Consider the following 26,737-nt stretch of genomic DNA (forward strand, 5'->3'; position numbering starts at 1 on the left):
TTCCTGCTTTTTACATCTTTTCTGTAAATTCAATTTTATTCTCCCCCAGATACATCCTTTAGTAGCTTTTTCAGTGAAGGTCTGGTGGTGGTTAAGTTTCTAAGTCTTTTCCTAGAAATGTCTATATTACATTCTCTTCCTTGACTAAATGGGTTTAGGCATGTAATTGTTGATTGACCTATTTTCTCTCAGCAATTTGAAGATATTATTCTCTCCCTTCCAGTTTCATTTGTTTCTGATGAGAAATCTGCTATCACTCTTTTACTTTTTAAAATATTTATCCATTTATTTATTTATTTATTTGGCTGTGCTGGGTCTTAGTTGTGGCATGCAGGATCTTCAGTTGCAGCATGTGGGCTCTTAGTTATGGCATGCAGGAGCATGGAATCTTAATCACCAGACCACCAGGGAAGTCCCAAGAAATCTGCTGTCACTCTGAATCAGCCTTCCTTTATAGATAACCTGTCTTTACTTTCTGGTTACTTCTATACTTTTCTCTTTGTTTTTATTCTGTAGATCATGGTGCTTTTCAAATCTGAGGATGCATATCTTTCAACAACTCTAGAAAATTCTCAACTAGTTTCTCTTATAATATTTCCTCTCTTCCCTTTGTCTAGTCTCTCCTTCTGGAACCCCTGTGAGATATACAGTGGGGCCTTCCATTTTTTCTGTGTCCTGTATCTGTTAACCTCTGTCACAGGTTTTCCATCTTTTTACTTCTCTTTGCTGCATTCTGGGTAATATATCTGTCTTCTGAGTCATTTATTTTTTATTCATCTGTATCTGTTGTTTAACCCATCTACTGAGAATTTAATCCTAATGACCATAGTTTTCATTGCTAGAACTTCCATTTTTTTTAAAGTTGTACCCGTTTTTTCATGAGATCATTTGTCATATTTTCAATTATTTTATGTCTGAACGAATTTTAAGCATACTTGTTTTATAATCTCAGATAGTGTCACTTTCTGAATGTCTTCAGTGTCTAGTACTGCCTTCTCGTGTCTGCTGACTCTTCCTGATGGTGGTTTTTTCCCTCGTGTGTTTTGCAATTTTGAGGTGGGGAGCTTATCCTTAGCACGCTTTTATCTGTGGGAATCCTGCAGAATCTGAGCTGAGGGTGTGTCTCTCTTGAAAGGTTTTGTTTTACTTTGTTTTTCTGTCTTCCACCCATTGGGTTTGACTGCTTACAAGCAGAGGAGTCACTGGGTTTTCCTGGTGAAAAGTTAGTCTGGCTCTAGTGAAGATAATAAAGTGGAGGGTCCAAGTCACTGTAATAATTCAGATTCGAGGTGGTGACAGCTTGCACTAGGCAGTGTGGATAAAGACAAATGATGAATCCTAGACCAAGATCACCACACTATGGCCCACAGGTTAACTCCAGCCCATTGCCTGTTTTTGGAAACACAGCCATACCCGTTTGTTTACATGTGCCTGGTACAGCGTTCATGACATAATAGTAGGGTTGAGTAGTTACAACATAGACTGTGGGACTACAAAGCTGAAAATATTTACTCTCTGGCCCTTTGCAGAAAAAGTTTAATGACCCCCATTCTAGAGAAATTCAGGTTATAAAATCTGCAGGACTTGGTGACGGACAAGGTATGACAGGGGTAATTACATTCATCCCTCAGTATCTGAGGGGGATTGGTTCCAGAACCCGCCATGGATACCAAACCCCACAGATGCTTAAGTCCCTTATATAAAATGACTTAGCATTTGCATATAACCTATGCAATCCTCTTGTATACTTGAAATCATCTGTAGGTGACTTATAATACCTAGTACAATGTAAATGCTGTGTAAATATTGTAAATACAATGTAAAGGCTATGTAAATAGTTGTTGGCATGTGGCAAATTCAAGTTTTGCTTTTTGGAACTTTCTGGAATTTTTTTCCTGAATATTTTCTATCAACTGTTAGTTGAAGTTTTGGGTAAAGAACCCATGGATATGGAGAGTCGACTGTAAGTGAGAATTCAGGGTTTGGTCAACTGCGTGGATGAGAGAAGGTTTGGAGAAAGAAAATTAGTTTAATTTTGGACAGGTTGTGTTTAGGTGTTGCCTGTGGGGTGACAACTGACTCTGTTTGCCTGGAATTGAGGGGTTTCCTGAGATGTGGGACTTTTGTGGCTAAAACAGAGAAATCCCGGGAAAACTGAGACAGTTGGTCACTGTAGGTGTTGGCAGGATATCTAGAGAGAGGGAGTGTCAAGATGGGAGTTGGAAATGCTTTCTAAATTTGCTTGCAACTAAACAGCTCCCCGTTGCTGAGAGCAGCCCTGGGCCGACAGCCAGCAATGAAATGGGACCTCAGCCTTAACATCACAAGGAAGCAAATTCCAGCAACAACAGGGAGCTCAGAAGTGGATCCTTCCCCAGCTGAGCCTCTGGATGAGAATGAAGCCCAGCTCACACTTTTTTTTTTTTTTTTTTTTTTTGCTGTGCTGCACAGCTTGTGGGATCTTAGTTCCCTGACCAGGGATTGAACCAGGCCATGGCAGTGAAAGGGCTGAGTCCTAACCACTGGACAACCAGGGAACTCCCGCAGCTAACACCTTGATTGCAGCTGAGTGAGGCCCAGAGCGGAGGACCCCTAAAACATGCCCGAATCCTGACCTGCCGAAACCGTGAGATAACGAATGTGCGTTGTTTTAAGCAGCTATGTCTTGGTGATTTGTTACATGGCAGTAGCTGACTGACACACTTGCTCTAAGATGGCCCTTACTTCCTCCCTCCTGCCACAGGGCTTTTCCATATTTTGTTCTTACTACGTGGACATCTGTTGCTTCCACTGGGCACTTACTGGATTCCTATTTATCCTTTCGAACTCAGATAACTCATCTCCCCCGTCAGGAAGACTTCCCTGGCCCCCTGTCTAGATCAAAGCTTCCTTTTTACAGAGACTCAAAGCCCCATGGATGCCTCTCTCCTTTCCAGCCTTTATTGTAGCTGCAATTTTAATTTACTTGGGTCTCTGTCACTAAGATGTACGCTCTATGAGCTGAGAATCACATCTGTCTCATTCAGGGCTGGGTACCCAGCACAGAGCGGCCAAGCCTGGCCCTTTGTAAATATCGGATGGATGGAAACAATGAATGGAGCTTCTATATTCAATGCTAAATAGCAGTAGACCCCTTCTGTGCCCTAGTGACAGTGATGACAAGACAATTTAGAGAACACAGAAATCCTTAGAAAACCCACGGGGTGGGGGGGCGGCAGGATCGTCTGGGCTTGAATGAACACAGTGTGTGTGTTTGTAGGGGGTGCTGTCAGTGAGCTCATACACCACATTTGAGTTTCCAGCCCTAATCACAGAAGGGAATCTGGGTGTCTTTGTCCTTAAAACATTTCATCAAGTGATGCTTAGAGATTCTCTGGCTCCTCGGAAGGCAATTTAGCTCAAGTGTAAGAATAAAGGGGTAAGTGTTGTACAGCCTCGCCCCCCCTCCACCCCTGCACAGCTCCCCTCTTTCACTGACTCTGGTTGGTGGCAGTGAGGCACAGAGTGGCTGTTCCCAGCAGAGATGTGTTATCTTGATAGGATGGGACCTTCTGGCTGGGCCCCAGGTGTAACAATAAGCGTACAGCACATTCAGATACATTTGAACTTCGGGCGAACAACAAATACTTTTCTTATTCTTGGTACAAGTATGTCCCCAATTTTGGGCAAGACATATTAGCAACTGTATGAGTCATGGTTCTCCAGAGAAATAGCACCAAGAGAATGGAGAGAGAGATGCACACACAGAGAGACAGACAGAGAGACAGGAATTGGTTCACAGCCATGGGAGCTGGCAAATCTGAAGTCTGCAGGGCAGGCTGGAGACCCAGGGAAATGTTGCAGCTCAAGTTCAAAGGCTATCTGGAGACAGAATTCTCTTTTTTTTGGCGGGGGGGGAACCTTGGTCTTTTCTCTTAAGGCCTTCAACTGACTAGATATGGCCCACCCGCACTACAGAGGCTTATCTGCTTAACTCAACGAATTAAATGTTCATTACATCTTCACAGCAACATCTAGAATCATATTTGACCAGAAATCGGCACCATGGCCTAGCCCCATGGACACACAAAATCACCATCACAGGGTTGTTTATGTCTTGTCAATCTGAAATTCAAGTTTGACTGTATTTTTTTTTTTTTTTTTTGTAAATGGATGGTCACAACAAAAGCAACAATGACTGCAATTACCAAACACGAAACACACTCACACTATGTCATAATATTGACATTCAGTCCAGGAATCCTCCACTGTAACAGCTCCTTTACTTTGCAGTGAAAATTGATTTGTATATTTTTTGCCTCTGAGTCCTTGTGGGATTTTTTTTTTGATTCAAACAGAAAGTCACAAAAATTATAATCATCCTCACCAGTTCACTGAGTCCCATGTAATTACTTTTTTTTTCATCTTGATCTTTTGTTAGCACTTTTCTGAATTCATCCGTTTTCCATTAGAGTTCTGAAAATGCTTATTCATTCAGTTCAGCAGTATAGTCAGTTACCAGAAGGTTTGACCGTATTTTATCTGACACCCAGGCCTGCCGTTCATCTGTACGGGCCTCAAGAACAGCTCTACTCCCTCCAGAGAAGCACCTGGCTGAGTGGGCACCTTCATGGAGCCCTGTCAAGGGAAATGGAATGGAATTGTCCCCCCACTTCCTTCTCCGTGGTGTTCAAATGGGGAAGAGTGTGTCAGAGGCCAGGTATGAATCATTCTCCGCCCACGCTGGACCAGCATCCCCGGGGGAGCAGAGGCAGAGGGGAGGTAATGAGATCCAGCTCTGCAGAGATGTAAAGGTGATTCATCCCCTCTGGAGAAAAAAGCTTCTCTGCAGGCTGAGAACGTGCTGGGTTTGGAGTAAAGGTCTGTTCAGGTCTCATGAATGGAAGAGAATTATCCAGCAGGGGGCTGGGGATGGCTTAACACATTCAAGGCTCTTTTAGTAGCAAGTAGCAGAAATCAACAGCCTTAAGTGAATTTGTGGGCTCTTGACCCAGAGAAGTTTCAGAAGCAAAAGTGCCAGAGCTCAGCCTGCTTCTTAGAACTGTGATCCTGAGATCCTGGATCCTGGAGAGGAAAAATCAACCAGACGGCAGGCGTTGCATTCTGCCCATTTGACAGAGGAGGAAGCTGGATGCCAGAGTTGTTAGATCGCACAGCTATTCTTACCCTGCATCCTCCCTAATAAGAGATTAAAAAAAAAAAAAAAGAATAGAGTTAACTGTTACGACGGAGAATCAGCGTAATGCTCAAAATTTTCAGACTCATAGAAACGAACCCAACAGTTGACTTTCAAATAGCATTTAATGGGTGAAGTGGCATTGTATTTACTTTCTATGCCACAAAACAATATCACCACACACTTAGTGGCTTAAATCAACACACATCTATTACCTCTCGGTGTCTGTGGGTCAGGAGTCTGGGCACGGCTTCGCTGGGTCTGCTGCTCAGGGTCTCCCACAAGACAGCAATCAGGGTGTCAGTCGAGGCTGCCGTCTCATCCAAAGTCTCAACTAGAGAAGGATCCACTTCCCAGCTCACAGGGTTGTGGGCAGAATTCAGTTCCTTGTGGTTGCAGGACTGAGGACCTCAGGTCATGGCCGCCATCTTGGATTCTGCCTACCATGGCGTTCCTTCCATCTCTCAGGTGCTGACGAGCTCTCAGGTTGTATTTAGTGGGCCAGTTGACCGTGGTGCGGTATTTTGTGGGCCACCCTGGGGTGAATCCACTGCCCCAAAGAGAGTGAGCCGCCAGCAGGAGGAGGAGGCTTCTCTTCCAGCACCTGCATTGTGACACCAGGGCAAACTCTGACATTCATATTTGCAAATCCTCTTCCGCGTCAAAGCATTAGTGATGACTCATCCGCTGGGGATGGCCTTATGCAGGATGGGCAGATGTTTCTAAAGGGCCAGAGAGTAAATACGCTCAGCTTTGCAGGCCAGATCAGTCTCTGTCTTGACCACCCAACTCCACCATTGCATCACGAAGGCAGCCAAAGATAATATATACCTCTGGGTTTCTCAGACTCAGCACCACTGATATCTTGGGCTGGATCTTTCTCTGTGTGGGGCCGTCCTGGGCACTGTGGGTGTTGAGCAGCATCCCCGGTCCCCACCCATCAAATGCCGGGGGCACCCCCAGTCGCAGTAACCCAAAATGTCTCCAGATATCACCATGTGTCACCATTGGGGGCAAAATTGCTCCCAGTTAGGAACCACTGATTTCATCAAATGGACATATCTGTGTTTCAATATGACTTTATTTATAAAAACAAGGTGTGAAGCCAGCCAACCCTGGACTAGACATTTACCTTTAAGATGAGGTCAGGACTTCCCTGGTGGTGCAGTGGTTAAGAATCCGCCTGCCAATGCAGGGGACACGGGCGCCACAACTACTGAGCCTGCTCTCTAGAGCCCACGCACCGCAACTAGTGAGCCCCCGCGCCACAACTACTGAACCCCAAGCGCCTAGAGCCCATGCTCCGCAACAAGAGAAGCCACTGCAGTGAGAAGCCCACTCACCGCAGCTAGAGAAAGCCCGTGTGCAGCAACAAAGACCCAACGCAGCCAAAAATAAATAAATAATAAAGATCAAGTTGAGATCTGACCAAAAAAAAAGATAGAAGAGGTCAGTACACCCTGGGGCTGTGTTGCCAACCACAATGCATTTAGAAAACGGTCTGATTGTGTTCTGTCAACTGGGCACACCTGGGAAACCAAAACCCAATGCAGGTGACTATTCCACAAGCCGTATTCGTTCAACAAATATCTGAGTGTCCTGTGAGTCTTTTGTGATGAGGATTTTCCAGGGGGATGGATGGATGTGGAATCTCAGGGAATAGCTGGTTGCAGAGAGGAGACTCCCTGAGTGTGACAGAGGGCGGTCTGTAGCTGGGGGTGGAAGAGGTCAAGAGGGCTTCCTGAAGGAGGAGACATTCACCCAGACCAAGAGTGGAGGGGCTGCTTCAGACACCCCATGAGCAGAGATGGAGGGGTGGATGGTGGGGCCTGGAGGGGTGGCGGTCTACCAGACAACCCCCACTTCACCCCAGTCTCACCATGAGAGAAACACGAGACAGACCCCCAAAGAGGGACATTCCACAAAATATCAAGACTACCCAGGGCATCACAAAGTCTGAGAAACCATCATAGCCCAGAGAGGTCACAAGGACATGTGATGACTGTCACATGGGATCCTGGATGGGGTCCTGGGACAGAAGAGGAAATTAGGGGGAAACTGAGGAAATCTGAATACACTGTGGACTTTGGTTAGTAATAGCATATCAATATTGGTTCGTTAAGGGACTTCCCTGGTAGTCCAATGGTTAAGACTCCAACTTCCACTGCAGAGGGGCACGGGTTCGATCTCTGGTCAGGGAACTAAGATCCTGCATGCCGTGCAGCCAAAAAAAAGAAAAAAATGGTTAATTAATTGTGACACATGTACCAGACTTTATATTAGGGACGCTGGGTGTGAGTTATGTGGGCTCTCTGTGCAATTGTCTCAGTCACCTCAAGCTGCCGGAACAAATAGCATAGACGGAGCAGCTTAAACAGCAGACATTTTTTCTCTCCCACTTTTGGAGGCTGGAGGTCCAAGATCCAAGTGTCGGCGGTGTTGGTTTCTGGTGGGAGCTCCCTTCCTGGCTTGCAGACGGCTGCTTCCGGAAGGAACACAGCCTTCTATTATTTAGAACTCTGACCTCCGGAACCGTCAGATAATAAATCAGTGTTCCTTTAAGCCACTGGTTTGTCGTCATTTGTTACAGCAAGTGCCGGAAACTCATACATGCTCTTCCCAGCAAGGGCCCCGTGGGGATCCCGCGTGTGCCAGCCCAGCCAGCAGTCATGTTGAATCCGTTTTTATGTTTTGCGTGGAGCCCCCGACGCCTAGGGCGCTGTTGATGGCTGTCACGTCTGCACAAGGAAGACCCTTGCTTAGGGAAAGAGAAACGCCCCCAGCTCTGACCTCCTTTTTCTCTCTGTTTTCTGCTGGCTTCCAGGTTGCCGTCCCCACGTTGCCGTCCCCACGTCTGGGAGCCATGGAGCCCACCGCCGGTGACTTACAGCTGGTGCCCAGGGCAACCAAGGACATCCAGCCTACAGACGCCGCATGCTGCCGGGCAGCCCTCTCGGCCATGGTGGCCACCAGCATCGTCATGGTCACCCTGGGAGTCCTTGTGGGTGAGTGGCCACAGACTTGCACGGGTCCACACGGCAGGCAGCTTGCACTAAGATGCCTGGGAGTGGCTCAAAAGTGTCCCAGAGCAAAGGGCTGAGCATGCAATGCAGTACACAGAGGCCACCCAACAGCGAGGCGATGGGACCGGGTTCTGAGTGTGGCTGCACTTAGTCCTGGGCTAGGCGGTGGGTGCCTGGGTGTCGAGGCAATACCTGCAAATTTCAGGTTTCCCACCAGTGGGATTCTTTATTTATTTTAATACCATGTGTTTGATTTTGTTTTTTTAAATATTTATTTATTTTTTATTTGGTTGCTCTGGGTCTTAGTTGCTTAATGAAGATTCACAACCAGGGTGAAATGGAGACCAGTAAGGGAAATGAACTTTTTTTTTTTTTTTGCGGTACTCGGGCCTCTCACTGTTGTGGCCTCTCCCGTTGCGGGGCAACAGGCTCCGGACGCGCAGGCTCAGCGGCCATAGCTCACGGGCGCAGCTGCTCCGCGGCATGTGGGATCTTCCTGGACCGGGGCACGAACCCGTGTCCCCTGCATTGGCAGGCGGACTCTCAACCACTGCGCCACCAGGGAAGCCCGGGAAATGAACTTTTAAAAAACCCTTGAGAGGGGCTTCCCTGATGGCACAGTGGTTAAGAATCCGCCTGCCAATGCAGGGGACACGGGTTCGAGCCCTGGCCCAGGAAGATCCCACATGCCACGGAGCAACTAAGCCCGTGCGCCACAACTACTGAGCCCACGCGCCACAACTATTGAAGCCCACCTGCCTAGAGCCCTTGCTCTGCAACAAGAGAAGCCACCGCAATGAGAAGGCCACACACTGCAAAAAACAGTAGCCCCCGCTTGCCGCAACTAGAGAAAGCCCGCGCACAGCAACGAAGACCCAACGCAACCAAAAAAAAAATAAATAAATAAATAAATTTATAAAAATAAAAACCTTGGGCTTCCCTGGTGGCGCAGTGGTTGAGAGTCCACCTGCCGATGCAGGGGACACGGGTTCGTGCCCTGGTCTGGGAAGATCCCACATGCCGCGGAGCAGCTGGGCCCGGGAGCCGTGGCCACTGAGCCTGCGCGTCCGGAGCCTGTGCTCCACAGCAGGAGAGGCCACAACAGTGAGAGGCCCACGTACCGCAAAAAAAATAAATAAATAAAAAGAAAAAATAAAATAAAAACCTTGAGAAATTTGAAAAGTCCCCAAAAGTATAAGTGAGCAGTCGTTGACTTTCCCACCTCCCACAGTCAAAAGTGGCTCCCACTTCATGTTTGCTTCTAATGTACGTACATTCATGTTATTTACAATGAAACATACGAAATGATGACCTGTGGTGAATGCTGCAAGGCTGCAGTTATAAAAACACACAAAGGAAGGTCTTTTTATGTCAGTGGAAGGTTCCACAGAGCCCTGCCGCCTGCATAGAATTCCAGAGCTGCCCCACACCTCGACGTGGTAGCCCTGAGCCACGGCGCTGTTTAGACTGAGTCAGCTTAAATTAAATAACAGGTAAAGTCCAGTTCCTCCGTCCCCACCAGCCACATTTCACGAGTAGTTCGTGGCTTCTGCAGGGGATACTCAGATCTAGAACCTTCCGTCATCAGGGGAAGTTCTGCTGGGCAGCCCTGCTCTGGACTGGGCTCCTTCTGAGATGAGCTTGCTAGTTCTGTGTGGGAATGTAAAGGTCACCTTTCGTCCTTGACATGCTCACGGTAACTGACAGTTTGGGGGGAAAATGCTGTCATATGGCAAAATAATAAGTTGGTAATCCAATGTGGGATGTATATTTTTTAAATATATATATTTAAAATGTATTTTTAAAAATATATTTAAGGGGCTTCCCTGGTGGCGCAGTGGTTGGGAGTCCGCCTGCCGATGCAGGGGACACGGGTTCGTGCCCCGGTCCGGGAAGATCCCACATGCCGCGGAGCGGCTGGGCCCGTGAGCCATGGCCGCTGAGCCTGCGCGTCCGGAGCCTGTGCTCTGCAACGGGAGAGGCCACAACAGTGAGAGGCCCGCGTACCGCAAAAAAATATATATATATATTTAAGATATATATACTATATTTAAATATATATATTTGTGAATATCTGGAATAAGTCAGAGGCTGGCACGGCTGACAGAGGCCCTCTAGTGGCTGTGGGGTGAAATGCATGAAAATTGGGCTCTGTTGGTGGGTGGGGGGTGGCCGTGTGTTCGTGTGTCCATGTGTCCTCACGCTACGGAGAGACAGGGGACAGTTGCACACCTCCAGTCTAGAAGCACAGCTACATTTTGGGATAACAGGTAGATAGAATCTCCAGCAGGACCTCTGAAACTGAGGAAGGCTCTAAGAAACACTTAAAATTTAAAAACAATTTTTAAATTACAATTCAAATTTGTCCCCTTCCCAGACAGCTCAAAATTTTATTTGGAAGTATAAAATTTTACACGGGCCCTTGCTGGGCTGTTTCTCCAGTTGCCTGGGAGCCCATGGTTATTTCAGAGGGAAAGTGTGAGGCTTATTTGGGGCCCAGAACATAAGCACATGGGTCTACACAGCAGGGTTCTTGTTTTCTTTCTTTTTAGTTCCTTGCATGAGAAAACACACCAATTTTAGAATTACTTTAGACTCTTCTATCTATTGAATAAACAAATATCTAAATATCGAGCTGGTTGAATATTCATTCAAATAAATAGAGCTGAGAGCCAGCTTTCACAGTGTAGGTGGCTGCTGCTTCTATTTCTTAATTTAAAAAATTTTTTTCAAGTTTTTTGCTTTTTTTCTGGCCATACCACATGGATTGTGGGATCTTAGTTCCCCGACCGGGGATTGGACCCAGGCCCCAGCAGGGAAAGCGCTGAGTCCTAAACACTAGACCACCAGGGAACTCCCTACTTCTAGTCTTTTAATTTTGTAATTATGATCATTTTTGACTGACGGACCCCTTTGCCAGTCTCACATATTTTCGACAGTTAGAAACACGTGTCTTCATGTATCACGTAGGGTTGTATTCTTTACAACATTGTACGACGGTTCTTCTTTGCCGTTGTGTACTTTTGACAACCGTTGGAAACTATTATTCAAAGGGTGGTGTCATGGGCCGGGGTTCGAGGGTCCTGGCACCCCTGGCTGTGCCCCTGGGGTATTTGGTGCCCCTTCCCAGGGAGGAGGTGGGAATTGTCCCAGAGTCGAGGGAAGGTCTTCCTTCTGAGGCCATTTCAGCCATTTTTGGCTAGGATCCAGTCTTCCCCTTAGGGAAACCTGGGGATGCCTGGGGCTTTGGGTACCTGGGGGCCTTTGGGTGGGTGATGGGTGAGAGCTGATAAGGGAGCACTGTTAATAATCACTCAACCCCCGGGAAGTCAGCCCACCCCCCGTTTTTTGGGGGTGACCACCCCAGGGTGATGGGGGGCCTCAGAGGCCGGCTTGACTGAGCCCTGCCCCTGCAGGTGGGCGCTCTCACGGGGCCCTGGTCTTGTCCGCAGCCTCCCTCTCTACACAGGGTGTCAACGTGGAGCACACAGCCGAGCTGCGAGGGATCCGGTTTGCCCCCAGCTTGCAGCAGGAGACCTCAGACTATTACCGCACGCTGACGCCCACTCTGGAAATGCTGGTGAGGGTTCTGGGAGCCAGGGGGGCCACGTGGGAGGCCAGGGGCTCTGACTGAGGCAGCAGAGCAATGGGAGGCCCAGGTAGCCTCTGAGGTAGGGAGGGGGCCCCATGGGGTGAACAGGGCAGGGGCTGATGCATTCCAGAATGCAGGGGAGGGTAGCATTCGATGGGAACTGACTGCTGCAGGATCCATAGGCCACGTTGAAAGGTTGTAAACTGCATTTCGGTAGAGAAATCAGAACCCTCCTACGTGGCTGGTGGGAATATGAAAAGGGGCAGCCACTGTGGAAAACCGTCTGGCAGTTTCTCCAAACGTTAAAAATGGAGTTACTATCTGACCCAGCAATTCTGCTCCTGAGTGTCTGCCCCAGAAAAACAAAACCGTGAGTCCACACAGAAACTTGTACACGAATGTTCATGGCAGCGTGATTCATAACGGCCCCAAAGTGAAAGCAGCCCACATGTCCATCGACAGACGATGGATAAACAACTGTGGTCCCTCCACACGTGGGAGCATCACTCAGTCATGAGAAGGGGTGAAGTCCTGACACTCGCTACAACGTGGACGGACCTTGAGAACATGATGCTCAGTGAGAGAAGCCAGACACAGAAGGACGCACAGGGTGTGATTCCACTGATGGGAAACGTCCAGAACAGGCAGATCCACAGACACAGACAGTGTGTTCCTCGTTGTCAGGGGCTGGGGAGAGGATGGGGGTGACTGCTGATGGGAATGGGGCTTCTTTTGGGGTCATGAGAATGTTTTAAAATTGTGATGAGGTTGTACAACTCTGTGAATATACTAAAACCCATCTAATTGTACACTTGTAGAAGGTGAGTTTTTATGGTAGGTGACTTTTAAAACATAGTTTAAAATTTTATCCTAAGGGAAAGAGAAAGGTGACTAGGTAAGGATTCATTTTAAATGTGTGACAAGATGTGAGAGAAGCAGGGGGACAGTTAGGAGTCACCATCGTCTAGACCAGGAGTCAGCAAACTTTCCCCGTAATAGGGCCAGATGGTCCATATTTTTGGCTTTTGGGGGCCAGAGAGTCTGTCTTGACTGCTGGGCCTTGTGTTGTAGCCTGAAAGCCGCCATAGATGACGTGGATGAGTGGGTGTGGCCGTGTGCCAATAAACCTTTATTTATGGACACTGAAATTTGCATTTCATACCATTTTCATGCACCGTGAAATATTTTTCTTTTGTTTTTTTTTTACATTTAAAAATGTAAAAACCATTCTTGTCCGTGATCTTTGCAAAAACAGCCAGTGATTCTAATTCAGCACATGGGCCGTATTGCTAATCTCAATCCCGTATCTTAAAGCAGCAAGGTCCAGTAGAAATGTAACAGAAGCCCCATGTGTAATTTAACATTTTCTGGTAGCCACTTTTTAAAAAAAAAAAAGTAAAAAGAATCAGGTAAGATTATTTTTAATAATACATTTTATTTAACCCAGAATATCCAAAATGTTATCATTTCAACATGTCATCAACCTTTATAAAGCAGGTATTAATGAGATATTTTACATTCTTTCCTTTGTATTGAGGCTTCCAACCCTGGTGTGTCTTTTTTTTTTAAGTTTATTTATTTTTTGGCTGCGTTGTATCTTTGTTGCTGCAAGCGGGCTTTCTCTAGTTGCAGTGTGTGGGCTTCTCATTGCGGTGGCTTCTCGTTTCAGAGCACCGGCTCTAGGCGCGCGGGCTTCAGTAGCTGTTGAACCTGTGTCCCCTGCATTGGCAGGTGGATTCTTAACCACTGCGTCACCAGGGAAGTCCCCCAAACCTGGTGTGTCCTTTACACTCACATCTCAGGGTGGATACTGAGCTTCCACTGGGAAAACTCCATCCCTACTTAGAATTTGTAACGTTTACAGACCCAAGATGCTCCAGATATACTTAAGAATTTTCCAGTGACTGAATCAAGTATCCGTTTTGAAATTGAAGCGTGAATTCATTAAAATTGAACAAAATGTGAAAATCAGTTCCTCTGTGGCACCAGCCACATTTCAAATGCTCAGTTTCTACATATGGCCGGCGGCTGCCATATGGGGTGAGGCAGGTGCAGAACATTTTGGAAATTTGTGGAATGTTCTACAGGACAGTGCAGGTCTGGGTGTGGGCTATGGGGATGTGGACTCAGAGGGTGCGGTTCAGAGAAGCAAATTGGATTGAGGGTGTTTTAGATGAGCGGATGAACGGGCGTGACTGTGCATCACGTGTGTTTAGGGAGCGAGGATGGTGACCATAGGATTTAGCACCTAAGCAGGACATTCTGCCAGGGGACAGGGACGCTGTCAGTGACTACATTGGGAGAGCAGATGAACGGGGTTACATGGTCACCCTACGTGTGGGTGACGTGAGCTGCCGAGGGGAGAGATGTGGGCCCTTCGGTGCCCAAACCGAGACAATCCTAGGAGACGCGGACAGTGGTCACCCTAACAGCACATGAAGGACGAGGACCTTCCTGATAGCATCTGCTTGCACAAAGTGGGCTCAGCCACAGAGGTTTTTTTTAATGTAAAATTCACATAAAACATAAAATTATCCTTTTCTTTATTATTATTTTTTTCTTTTGGCCACACTGTGTAGCTTGTGGGATCTTAGTTTCTCAACCTGGGATTGAACCCGGGCCCCCGGCAGTGAAAGCGCCGAGTCCTAACCACTGGACCACCAGGGAATTCCCTAAAATTATCCACTTTTAAAGTGACTGATTCAGTGGCATTTAGTACATTCACAAAGCTGTGCAACCATCACCTCTAATTCCAGAACCTTCCATCACCCAAAAAGGAAACCCCACCCTCATCAGCAGTCACCCCCTCCCCCTCTCCCGCAGCCCCTGACAACCAGGAACCCACGCTCCGTGTCTACGGATCTGCCTGTTCTGGACGTTTCCCATCAATGGAATCACACCCTGTGTGTCATTCTGTGTCTGGCTTCTCTCACTGAGCATCGTGTTCGCAGGGTCCGTCCACGTTGTAGGAGTGTCAGGGCTTCACCTCTTTTCATGGCTGAGTGATGCTCTCGTGTGTGGAGGGACCACGTGGGGTTTCTCCATCATCTGTTGGCGGAGCTATATTTTCATAGGCACGACTTCGAGATGCCTGTCCTGTCTCTTAGTTCTGTGAGTTGGCCGCACACATGGAGTTGAAGAGGAGATGCTTTTCCACCCCCTTCCCAGCTGTCCCCCCCAGGAGTCTCCGCAGAGTCTCACATTTGCCACGGTTGTTTCTGTTGTAGTTTGTCAGCAGCTTTCGGGAGACAGAGTTGGAGGCCAGCTGTGTGGGCTGCACAGTGCTCAGTTACTGGTGAGTTGGGGCCTCCTTGGAGGTGGAGGAAGCTTGGTGGTTGCCTGAGAGACTGCAGAAGAGTCCAGCCAAGAGGCGCCCTCCCTCTCAAGGGCCAGTGTCCTCCCCGCAGGGCGGGCAACGCCAGCATCCTGGTGCGTTTTCGGCTGCACTTTATGCAGCCGGCCCTGTGGACACCGAGCCTGGGCCTGGAGGAGGAGCTGCTGCAGCGGGGACTCCGAGAGAGGCTGCAGGGCCGCGGCATCCCCCTGGCCCCCTATGGCACCATCGTGTCCGCCCAGCTCACAGGTGAGTGGCCCCAGAGACAGGGCCACGTTGGGAGGGGCTGGAGGGACATGCTGGGGAAGGGGAGCCAAGTGAAAGTCACATTAAACTCGAGGTTTTCCATAATCGCCCCCGTGGTGACAAGGAAACATATACCCATTGCTTTACCCTCTATGGTCTAGACCAGGGGGCAGCAACCTATAAATATTTTCATCTTTGCCACCCATTGGGTCTCTGTCCAGATGGCTCAACTCAGCTATTATAGCACAAAAGCAGCAAAGACACTATATAAACAAACGGACACCACTGTGTATCAATAAAACTTTATTTACAAAAACAAGTGGTGGGCCGGATTTGGCTCCTGGCCCCTGGTATAGAAATAAGGGTAAATGTTATGCTCTAAAATTCTAAGATTGCTGTGCGTTGTGATTTGAGAACCAGGCATGAGGTCAGACTGCTCAGATTTTAAAATTGTTGCCTTGACCTTGCCCTGCAGGACATTTACAGTCCCCTCTCCACCACTCCCGACACACTCAGTGAGTCTCAGTAACCTCGCCAGCACTAAGAGAGCTTTCTGAGGGGATGGAAGTGTTTTGGGTCGGTGCCATCCACTCTGGCAGCCACCTGCCCCACGCGGCTGTTGAGCTCTTATCGTGAGGAATGGAATATTTCATCTGATTTCATCTTTGCTGATTTAAGTCAGAATTTAAGTGGATCCCAGGTGGACAGCGCAGACCACTGCTTTGCAATACGATGTTGTCAGAGAACCTCAATGCTTGCTAAATGAGCTTATATCTCTTCTCCGTTTTGCCGCAGGAAGCCAGAAAGAGCTGCTGACAGAAAGAGACTTAAAATCAGGTATGTTTTGTTGAATGGATAAAGAAGATGTGGTATATATGTGTACAATGGGATACTACTCAGCCATAAAAAAAGCATGAAATAATGCCATTTAAAGCAACATGGATGGACCTAGAGATTATTATACTAAATGAAGTAAGTCAGAGAAAGACAAGTATCACTTATATGTGAAATCTAAAATATGACACAAATGAACCTATCTACAAAACATAAACAGATTCACAGACATAGAGAATAGACTTGTGGTTGCCAAGGGGGAGGGGGGTGGGGGAGGGAAGGATTGGGAGTTTGGGATTAGCAGATGCAAATTATTACATATAGGATGGATAAACAACAAGGTCCTACTGTATAGCACAGGGAATTATATTCAATATCCTGTGATAAACCATAATGGAAAAGAATATGAAAAAGAATGTATATCTGTGTGAGCAGACAATTTAAAAGTGAGGCACTTTGAATTATTCAGAGCCAAGCATGATTAAGAGGAGGCATTATTGTTTTTGTTTTGTTTTTAAGTGATGGAAAGTTGTTATTAAAAGAAAAGGCAAAAAACAATTTGGGGGAAAAAAAAGAAAAAAGAGTAGATATCACCTGGAATCTCATTGCTTTTACTATTTTGGTGACTTTCCTCCCAGACGGCTCATGACACATCTACAGATACATTTATTTAGCTTTACATCAATGGTTCCCAACTAGGGGTGATCCTGCCCCCCCAGGGGACACAGGGTGATGTCTGGGGACATCTGTGGTTGTCACGATGGGGGCTGCTCTTGGCATTCAGTGAGTGGGGCCGGGGTGCTTCTCAACATCCCACAGTGCCCAGGACAGCCCCCACAGATAATGGGCCCAAATGTGAACCTACACTTCAGTGGCAAATTTTATGTTATGTGTACTTTATTACAATTTTAAAAATTAATTTCACCTACTTCTTACTTTAAAAAAAAAATTCTTTATTTATTTCGTTGCACCAGGTCCTAGTTGCAGCAGGCAGGCTCATTAGTTGTGGCTTGCCGGCTCCTTAGTTGCGGCACGTGAGCTCCCTAATTGCGGCTCACTGGCTCCTTAGTTGTGGCTTGTGAACTCTTAGTTGTGGCATGCATGTGGGACCTAGTTCCCTGACCAGGGATTTAACGCGGGTCCCCTGCACTAGGAGCTCAGAGTCTTATCCACTGAGCCACCAGGAAAGTCCCCCTATTTCTTACTTTTTAAAAACATGGTGGGACTTCCCCAGTGGTGCAGTGGTGAAGAATCCGCCTGCCAGTGTAGGGGACACAGGTTCGATCCCTGGTCCGGGAAGATCCCACATGCCGCGGAGCAACTAAGCCCGTGTGCCACAACTACTGAGCCTGCGCTCTAGAGCCCATGAGCCACAACTACTGAGCCCGCGTGCCGCAACTACTGAAGCCCACGTGCCTAGAGCCCGTGCTCCGCAACAAGAGAAGCCACCACAATGAGAAGCACACACACCACAACAAAGATTAGCACCCTCTCGCCGCAACTACAGAAAGCCCGCACGCAGCAAGGAAGACCTAACGCAGCCAAAAAATAAATTAATTAAAATAAATTAATAAATAAATAAAACGTGGCTGATAGAAACGTAAAAGTACATACATGGCACACATACGCTTAGGTTCCATAGCCCTGGCCCCGGTGCTGACTAGCATTCTCATGTGTTACATCTCTGTACTAATTCTGAGAAAATTATTTCAGAAACATTCAGAGAAAAGGAAGCAGAGAAGAGATGCCTTCCACGCTCTAGAGTTTCCGCGTGGAGAGCAGGCGGGAGAGATGGAGTGAGGTCAGGAACGCGGTTCTTGTCTGCCCTCAGGTCACTGTCCAGGGAATGCCTTTTCCTGCGGGAACAGCCAGTGTGTGACAAAGGTGAACCCGGAGTGTGATGACACGGCGGACTGCTCTGATGGCTCCGATGAGGCCCACTGTGGTCAGTCTGCCTGTCTGGCCTGTTTTCTGGGCTATGTCCTCTTCCCAGGTTCAAGTGCTGGCTCTCTGGCCCACTGTGCCCATCACACACAGACACGTGGTCCCGGCATTCACTGGAGTGGGGCAGAGAAAGGGAGTGGGCACCTGTGCTATGACAGGAAACCTGAGCGGCAAGCAGAGAAGGGAGACCTTGAGGTGTGTGGAGTGGAGAGCCTCGGGTGAGAAGGAGAAAAAAATCAGGTCAAACCGTGGGAAGCCTTGAATGCCAGGAACTAGGGGTCTGTCCTATAGGTAGTGGGGAGTCACCAAAAGGATTTGAGCAAGGGAAAATTACAATTGAAATGCTGTAAGAGTAGTCAACATTTTTCTAGCAATGCTAGTCCATGCAGTAAGGTGAGAACAGTGGTTTAAATGTTGGAAAGGAAGAAGGAAAACTATCATAATTTGAATCTGATTCTCTAAATGAATCAATAAATTAACTGAAAGGATATCAGAAAAATAAGACAGTTCAACAATAAGGGGAAGATAAGATAAATACACATAAAGGAAGCTCTTGTTTTGCTTTATACAATTAATAACAGGTTAGAAGATATAATGGAAAAGATCATAGTCTTGATTAATAGCAACACAAAATAAAATAAACTTGTGTCCTCTATATAATAATAATTATCTAGAATTACAAACCATTGCTGAAGGACATAAAAGCAGACTAAACAGAGAGACACGGCATCCTATGAAAAGATGGACATATAAAGATTTTGAAACTTGCAAAATACACGGTGAGGGAGACATTCATAGCGTCTGGTACCTGGCTGCGGAGGATGATATAGAGGTTGATTGAAATTGACAGGTGTGGTCGGGGGGTCCCCAAGACTCCTTCAGATTCAGTGATTCACGAGAAGGAGTCACAGAACTCAGTAAAGCTGTTATATGCGTAGTTATGGCTTATTACAGTGAAAGGATACAGATGAAAATCATCAAAGCAAAAGGTGCAAAGTCCAGGAGAGACCAAGCTCAAGCAAGCTTCCAGTTATCCTCTCCTGGTGGAGTCATGTGGACAGCGCTTAACTCATTCTCCCAGCACCATATGTGATAACACACTCAAAGTACTTCCAACCAGGGGAGCTCACCCAAGGCTTGGTGTCCAGGGTTTGTGTTGGGGGTTGGTCACATAGGTACGTAGCATCCATATAGCTAACTTTAGGGTATGATTGTCCTAGAGGTGCTGAATCACAGGACCTCAGGCTGAGTGGATTAAACAACAGAAATGTATTCTCTCCCAGCTCTGGAGGCTAGAAGTCCGAGATCAAGGTGTCCGCAGGGTCGGTTCCTTCTGAGGCCGTGAGGGAGGATCTGTTCCATGTGGTCTCCCAGCTTCTGGTGGTTTGCTGGCATCTTTGGCATTCTTTGAATGCGGTGGCCATGGGGACAACAGACTGCAGACAGACGTGCCAGGAACGTGGCCACACTCCTGCCTTCTGGGGGTCCTGGAGAGTGATCTCTGTCTTGCAGACTGTGGATTGCAGCCTGGCTGGAGGACAGCCGGCAGGATTGTGGGCGGTGTGGAGGCATCCCCGGGGGAGTTCCCTTGGCAAGTCAGCCTCCGAGAAAACAACGAACACTTCTGTGGGGCCGCCGTCATTGGCGCCAGGTGGCTCGTGTCTGCTGCCCACTGCTTCAATGAGTGAGTGCACGTCCCTGAGGGCTCAGAGCCCACCCCACCCCTGTATCCCACCTACCTTCCACTCTGGGAATGCCACCTTTCCTGGGTGTCTTCAGAGCCCCTTGGAACTTATTTCCTTCCTTCCTTCCTTCCTTCCTTCCTTCCTTCCTTCCTTCCTCCCTCCCTCCCTCCCTCCCTCCCTCCCTCCCTCCCTCCCTCCCTCCCTTCCTCCCTTCCTCCCTCTCTCCCTCCCTCCTTCCTTCCCTCTCCTTTTTAAAAGATATTTATTTATTTATTTATTTGGCTGTGTCGGGTCTTAGTTGCGGCACGTGGGAACTTTTGTTGCGGAGCGCGGGCTCTTCGTTGCGGCGTGCAGGCTGTCTAGATGTGGCGCGTGGGTTTAGTTGCCCCGTGGCATGTGGGATCTTAGTTCCCTGACCAGGGATTGAACCCATGTCCCCTGCATTGGAAGGCAGATTCTTAACCACTGGACCACCAGGGAAGTCCCTCCCTCTCTTTTCTTTTTGTTAAATCTGAATGCATTAATTTTTTAAAATTGTGGCAAAATATATATAACATAAATTTACCATTTTTAAGTGCACAGCTCGTTGGCATTAGGCACACTCACATTGTTAGGCAACCATCCCCAACATCATCTCCAGAACTTTCTCATCCTCCCAAACTGAAACTCTATCCCTTTTAAACCGACTCCCCAGCCCCTCCCCCAGCCCCTGGCCCCACCGTCTACTTCCTGTCTCTGTGGATCTGACTCCCCCAGGGACCTCCTGTGAGTCGAATCAGACAGTACTTGTCCTTTTGTGACTGACATTTCACTTAACCTGTTTTCAAGGTTTATCCACATTGTATTGTGTGTCACTGCTTCTTTCCCTTTCATGGCCAGATACTATTCCAGTGTCTGGATGGACATGTGTTTATTCTTTCATCCGTCGACGGACACTTGGGTTGTGTCCACCTTTTGGCTATTGTGAATAATGCTGCTGTGAACATGGGTGTGCAAGTGTCTGAGTCACTACTTTCAATTGCTTTGGGTATAAACTCAGAGGTGGAATTGCTGGGTCATATGGTGATTCTGTGTTTACCCTTTTGAGGAAACACCATCCCGTTTTCCACAGCAGCTGCCCATTTTCCATTCCCACCAGCAGTGCACAAGGGTTCCAATTTCTCCACATCCTTGAGAAGTTCCTTTGACATTTATTGTAAAGCTGGTTTGGTGGTGCTGAGTTCTTTTAGCTTTTGCTTGTCTGTAAAGCTTTTGATCTCTCCATCAAATCTGAATGAGACAGGGCTTCCCTGGTGGCGCAGTGGTTGAGAGTCCGCCTGCCGATGCAGGGGACGCGGGCTCGTGCCCCGGTCCGGGAAGATCCCACGTGCCGTGGAGCGGCTGGGCCCGTGAGCCATGGCCGCTGAGCCTGCGCGTCCGGAGCCTGTGCTCCGCAACGGGAGAGGCCACAACAGTGAGAGGCCCGCGTACCGGGAAAAAAAAAAAAAAAAAAAAAAATCTGAATGAGAGCCTTGCTGCGTAGAGTATTCTTGGTTGTAGGCTTTTCCCTTTCATCACTTTAAATACATCATGCCACTCCCTTCTGGCCTGCAGAGTTTCTGCTGAAAAGTCAGCCGATAGTCTTACAGGAGTTCCCTTGTATGTTATTTGTTCCTGCTCCCTTGCTGCTTTTAATATTCTCTAATTCTTGTCTTTTTGATTATGATGTGTCTTGGTTTGTTACTATTTGGGTTAATCCCGTATGGGACCCTCTGTGCTTCCTGGACTTGGCTGGCTGTTTCCTTTCCCAAGTTAGGGAGGTCTTCCGCTGTTATCTCTTCAGATATTTTCTCAGGCCCTTTCTCTCTGTCTTCTCCTTCTGGGACCCCTATAATGTGAATAGTAGCATGATGGATGTTGTCCTAGTGTCTGTTAAACTGTCCTCATTCCTTTTCATTCTTTTTTTCTTCGGGGGGCAGTGATTTCCACTGCTCCGTCTTCCAGCTCACCGATCTGTTCTTCTGCCTCATTTAGTCTCCTTTTGATTCCTTCTGCTGTGTGTTTCATTTCAGTTATCGTATTCTTCATCTCTGTTTGGTGGTTCTTTATATTTTCTCTTTGTTTAAAACGTCTCACTTCTTACTCCGTGCATCCGCTCCTCTCCTGAGTTCTATGATCGTCTTTACGATCACTACCCTGAACTCTCTCTCAGGTAGGTTGCCTCTCTCTACCTCACTTAGTTCTTCTCCTGGGGGTTTATCTTGTTCCTTTGTCTGGAACGTGTTCCTCTGTCACCTCATTTTGTCTGAGTTGCTGTTTGTATTTGTATGTGTATGGTAGGTCCGTTGTTTCTCAACCTTGGAGAAGTGGCTTCTGGAGGACACGTCCTATGCATCCCCGCAGTGCACTCCCCGCTCATCACCCAAGCTCCATGCTCTAGGGGTTCCCTCTAAGAGGGCTGCGTGGGTCCTTCTGTCGTCGCAGGCTGACTGTGTGGGCGGTCTGCTAGGCTTGGTTGGCTGCCAGGCCCCGTCTTATGTGGACGCTGCTGGCTGCGGTTTAGTGGGGCTTGGTCACGAGGTGGCCGGTTGTGAGATCCTAGGGGGCCTGGGGTTAGTGCCCGACTCCTGGCAGGCAGAGCTGGTTCCTGGGGTCTGCCTGCAGGGCCCAGGGATCCCAGAGCTCGTTTCAGAGCATTGGTGGGGGGAGGGGGGGGAAGGGGCGGGTTTCGGCTACAGTTGGGTATGGGTTCTGGAGCGTCCCAGAGGTGGCCTTGACTTACTGGTGGGCGGGGCTAGGGTCTGGCCTTCAATGCGGGATCATGGTTTTCTTGCATCTGGTGTCCGCCCACTGGTGGGCGGAGCTGGGTCTTGGCCCTCTGGTGGGCAGGGCTGTGTCTAGGGGCAGCTGTGGGCTCAGGGGGGGTCTAAGGCAGCCTGTCTGCTGATGGGTGGGGCTGTGTCCCCGCCCAGTTAGTTGATTGGCCTGGGGCGTCCCAGCACTAGCGCCTGTGGGCTATTGGGGGTGGGCCCGGGTCTCCGCACTAAAGAACCAACATGGCGGCCGCCAACATTACGTCCCCAGGGCGACCCATGGCCGCCCGCGCCTTGCCTCCCCAGGAGGCCCTCCGAGAGCAGCAGGTAGGTTTGGTCCAGGCTTCTATCAGATGACTGCTTCTGCCCTGGCTCCCAGTGCACGTGGGATTCTCTGTGTGTCCTTTAGGAGTGAAGCCTCTATTTCCCCCAGTCCTGTGGGGCTCCTGCGACTAGCTCTGTGGGCCTCCGAAGCCCAATGCTCTGGGGGACCCTCTTCCTGGTGCTGGACCCCCAGGCTGGGGAGCCTGACGTGGGGCTCAGAACTCTCGCTCCTGTGGGAAAACCTCTGCAACGTGATTCTCCTCCAGTCCGTGGGTCCCCCACCAGGGGCCACGGGGTTTGATCATATCGTGAGTCCACCCTTCCTTCTCATTTTGTTGCGGTTCCTTCTCTCTGTCTTCGGTTGGAGAAGATCTTTTCTGGTAGGTTCCAGTCTTTTTCATCGATGGTGGTTCTGCAGGTAGTTGTGATTTGGGTGTGCTCCTGAGAGGAGGTGAGCTCAGGGTCTTTCTACTCCGCCATCTTGGCCGATCTCCCAGTCTCTCCACATCCTGGCCATTACTTGTCACTTTGTTTGTTTTTAATAATAGCCATCCTAATGGGTGTGCAGTAATGTCTCACTGTGGCTTTGATTTGCGTTTCCCTAATGATTAGTGATGTTGAGCGTCTTTTCATGTGCTTATTGGCCATTTGTGTGACATTTGTGTGACATTGCTCCATCTTCTTGGGAGCAATGCCCAGTTTTTTTGTTTGTTTGTTTGGCTGTGTTGTGTCTTCGTTGCTGTGTGCAGGTTTTCTCTAGTTGTGGCGAGCGGGGGCTACTCTTTGTTGCAGTGCACAGGCTTCTCATTGCAGTGGCTTCTCTTGTTACGGAGCACAAGTTCTAGGCGTGTGGCCTTCAGTAGTTGCAGCACGCGGGCTCAGTAGTTGCGGCACGCAGGCCCTAGAGCACGCAGGTTTCAGTAGTTGTGGCGCACGGGCTTCAGTAGTTGTGGCTCGCAGGCTCTAGAACACAGGCTCAGCAGTTGTGGCGCACGGGCTTAGTTGCTCCGCGGCATGTGGGATCTTCCTGGACCAGGGCTCGAACCCCTGTCCCCTGCATTGGCAGGTGGATTCTTAACCACTGCGCCACCAGGGAAGTCCCTTTGCCCAGCTTTTTTTTTTTTTTTTGCGGTACGCGGGCCTCTCACCGCTGTGGCCTCTCCCGTTGCGGAGCACAGGCTCCGGACGCGCAGGCTCAGCAGCCATGGCTCACGGGCCCAGCCGCTCTGCGGCATGTGGGATCTTCCCGGACCGGGGCACGAACCCGTGTCCCCTGCATCGGCAGGCGGACTCTCAGCCACTGCGCCACCAGGGAAGCCCTGCCCAGTTTTGAACTGGGTTGTTTTTTGTTGTTGAGGATGGTCAGAATCTTTAACAATGAGAGTGGCCAATCAGAATGGAGCTCACCAAAGGTGGAAGAAGGTTCTGGAAGCCTCTGGCAGTGCCAGGCATTGCTATTTGGTTATTTCCATCTGAGGAGTCCTCGGGGACAGGACAGGGCAACAGGAAGCATGGGTTCCCCTGGGAAACCATTACCTACGAATTGCCCCAGGGTCACTAATGGAACAGCCTGCTGGGAATCCCAGGGAAACCTGCCCCAGGAAATGACGGTCTGGTGGACACAGGTCACATAAGCAGTGACATTCAGGGCAAGAAGAGTTGCTTTTTTATCGTTTTAAATTTCGTTTTCTCTTAATATTTTATTATGAATATATTTAAGTAGAAAAGATGAAAAAATAGGATGACAAACACCCCTATGCCAGTATCTGATTTCAAAAGTTATTACTATTTCACTGTATTCGTTTTTTCTCCCACTCTCTCCATCTATCTGCATCTGTAATTATTCACACACACATCCATACCTATATATCTTTGCCAAACCATTTGAAATTAAGTAGAAACCATCGTGACACGCGGCCTCCGGATCTCCCGTATGCATTTGTGCACACAGACAAAAGCGTCTCTCACATACCCACATACCACTATCACACCCAAGAAAATTAAAAACAGCCACGCAATGTTATCTAGTAGCCAGTCCACATTCAAGGCCTCACTCGCCTCACCCTAATCCCAGCCGTGTTGGATCCCGTCTTTGTTTAAAATACTGATAATTCGTGCACATTTTGGTTTCTTGGGTTTTTTTTTTTTTTTGCAATCATTCTGATTTTTGACCATGTTGCATGAAAATATTATTATTATTATTTGCTGCATTGGGCCTTTGTTGCTGCGCTCAGGCTTTCTCTAGTTGCGGCGAGCGGGGGCTACTCTTCATCGTGGTGCGCGGCTTCTCAGCACGGTGGCTTCTCTTGTTGCGGAGCACGTGCTCTAGGCGCGCAGGCTTCAGTAGTTGTGGCGCACGGGCTTAGTTGCTCCGCGGCACGTGGGATCTTCCCCGCCCAGGGCTCGAACCCGTGTCCCCTGCATTGGCAGGAGGATTCTTAACCACTGCGAAACCAGGGAAGTCCGAAAATATCATTATTAGTCTCGATGGCTGAGTTTTGGGGCGCCTCCTTAACACTTGCCCGCTGGGTGAGTGCCTCACCCTCCGGCCCCATCCTCAGTGGGCCTCTGAGCGGGGGTTTGTCTGCCCTGCAGATTCCAAGACCCCACCGAGTGGGTGGCTTACGCGGGCAGCACCTACCTCAGCGGCTCGGAGGCCAGCACGGTGCGGGCCCGAGTGGCCCGGATCATCACGCACCCCTTCTACAACTCTGACACGGCCGACTTCGACGTGGCGGTGCTCGAGCTGGGTGGCCCCCTGCCCTTCAGCAGGCATGTGCAGCCCGTGTGCCTCCCAGCCGCCGTGCACGTCTTCCCGCCCCGGAAGAAGTGTCTGATCTCGGGCTGGGGCTACCTCAAGGAGGATTTCCGTAAGCACCATACCGCCCGCAGCCTCTCCAGGCAGCCAGCAAAGCCCAGCCAAGCAAGCAACACACAGTCCGGCCTCATTAGCCGCGGATTCTGTATTTGCGAATTCGCCTACTCGCTAAAATTCATTTGTCTCCCCAAGTGGATACTCGTGGGGGGAATCTGTGATTGTTCCCTGTTGTGCAATTTGAGTCGTTCCCAGCGGAGGTGGAGCTGGGCAAACCCTGCCTCTTGGTTCAGCTCAGACTGGAAACCAGTGTCCTTTTCGTGGTCTATTTACTGCCACTTTTTTTTTCTGCATTTTTGAGCTTTTTGTGGCAGGTTTCACAAAATCTAAACAGGCCCCAAGCGTAGAGCTGAAGTGCTGGCTAGCGTCCTAAATGCAGGAGGGCTGGGATGTGCCTAATGGGCAGAAAGTACGTGTGTTAGATGAGCTTCGTTCAGGCAAGAGTTACAGCGCTGTGGGCTGTGAGCTCAGTGGTAACGAATCAACCATGTATGTTAAGTGAAGCGCCTTTAAGCAGAAACACACGTACCATCATGAGGTTATGTACGTATGCATCGGCTGTGACCGGAGGCTCTCAGGAACCTGACCCCGTGTAACCCCCGGGGCAGTGGGGCAGTGTTCACTGATTCAGTGTTTGGGTCATTTTATAGAACAGAACTGCCTCATATCGACTGTAACCTGATGCTGATAAATGCTGGGAAGGAAACCAGTAGGAAAAATGAGTTGGGGGCGGGGACAGCTTTAGGAAAGGGCCTGAGATGGTGACACTTCAGCTAAGACCAGGCTTCCTACTCCAGGGACTGGGCAGGAAGCAAATCAGACAGAAACCCCTGTTCACATGGAGCCCCCAGTCCAGACCAGCGCCTCCCAATAAAACTTCCCTCAGTGGTGGACACAAGCCACATCTGTGCC

The 26,737-nt window shown here is 48.8% G+C and overlaps 1 protein-coding gene across 1 annotated transcript in view; it reads left to right on the plus strand.

Moving 5' to 3' along the window:
• Window positions 1-8,020: 8,020 nt before the first annotated feature.
• The window catches only part of TMPRSS9 (transmembrane serine protease 9), a 30,865-nt gene continuing 12,148 nt past the window's right edge, over window positions 8,021-26,737 (plus strand). Inside the window, exons 1-8 of the mRNA XM_067734482.1 lie at window positions 8,021-8,181; window positions 11,652-11,779; window positions 15,019-15,086; window positions 15,199-15,374; window positions 16,167-16,208; window positions 18,037-18,150; window positions 19,662-19,833; window positions 25,546-25,820. Of these exons, the coding sequence (XP_067590583.1) occupies window positions 8,040-8,181; window positions 11,652-11,779; window positions 15,019-15,086; window positions 15,199-15,374; window positions 16,167-16,208; window positions 18,037-18,150; window positions 19,662-19,833; window positions 25,546-25,820 (1,117 nt within the window). The 5' untranslated portion in view covers window positions 8,021-8,039. The remainder of the gene's footprint in view (window positions 8,182-11,651; window positions 11,780-15,018; window positions 15,087-15,198; window positions 15,375-16,166; window positions 16,209-18,036; window positions 18,151-19,661; window positions 19,834-25,545; window positions 25,821-26,737) is intronic.

The sequence above is a fragment of the Pseudorca crassidens genome, chromosome 3, assembly GCF_039906515.1.
Source record: "Pseudorca crassidens isolate mPseCra1 chromosome 3, mPseCra1.hap1, whole genome shotgun sequence".
NCBI lineage: Eukaryota > Metazoa > Chordata > Mammalia > Artiodactyla > Delphinidae > Pseudorca > Pseudorca crassidens.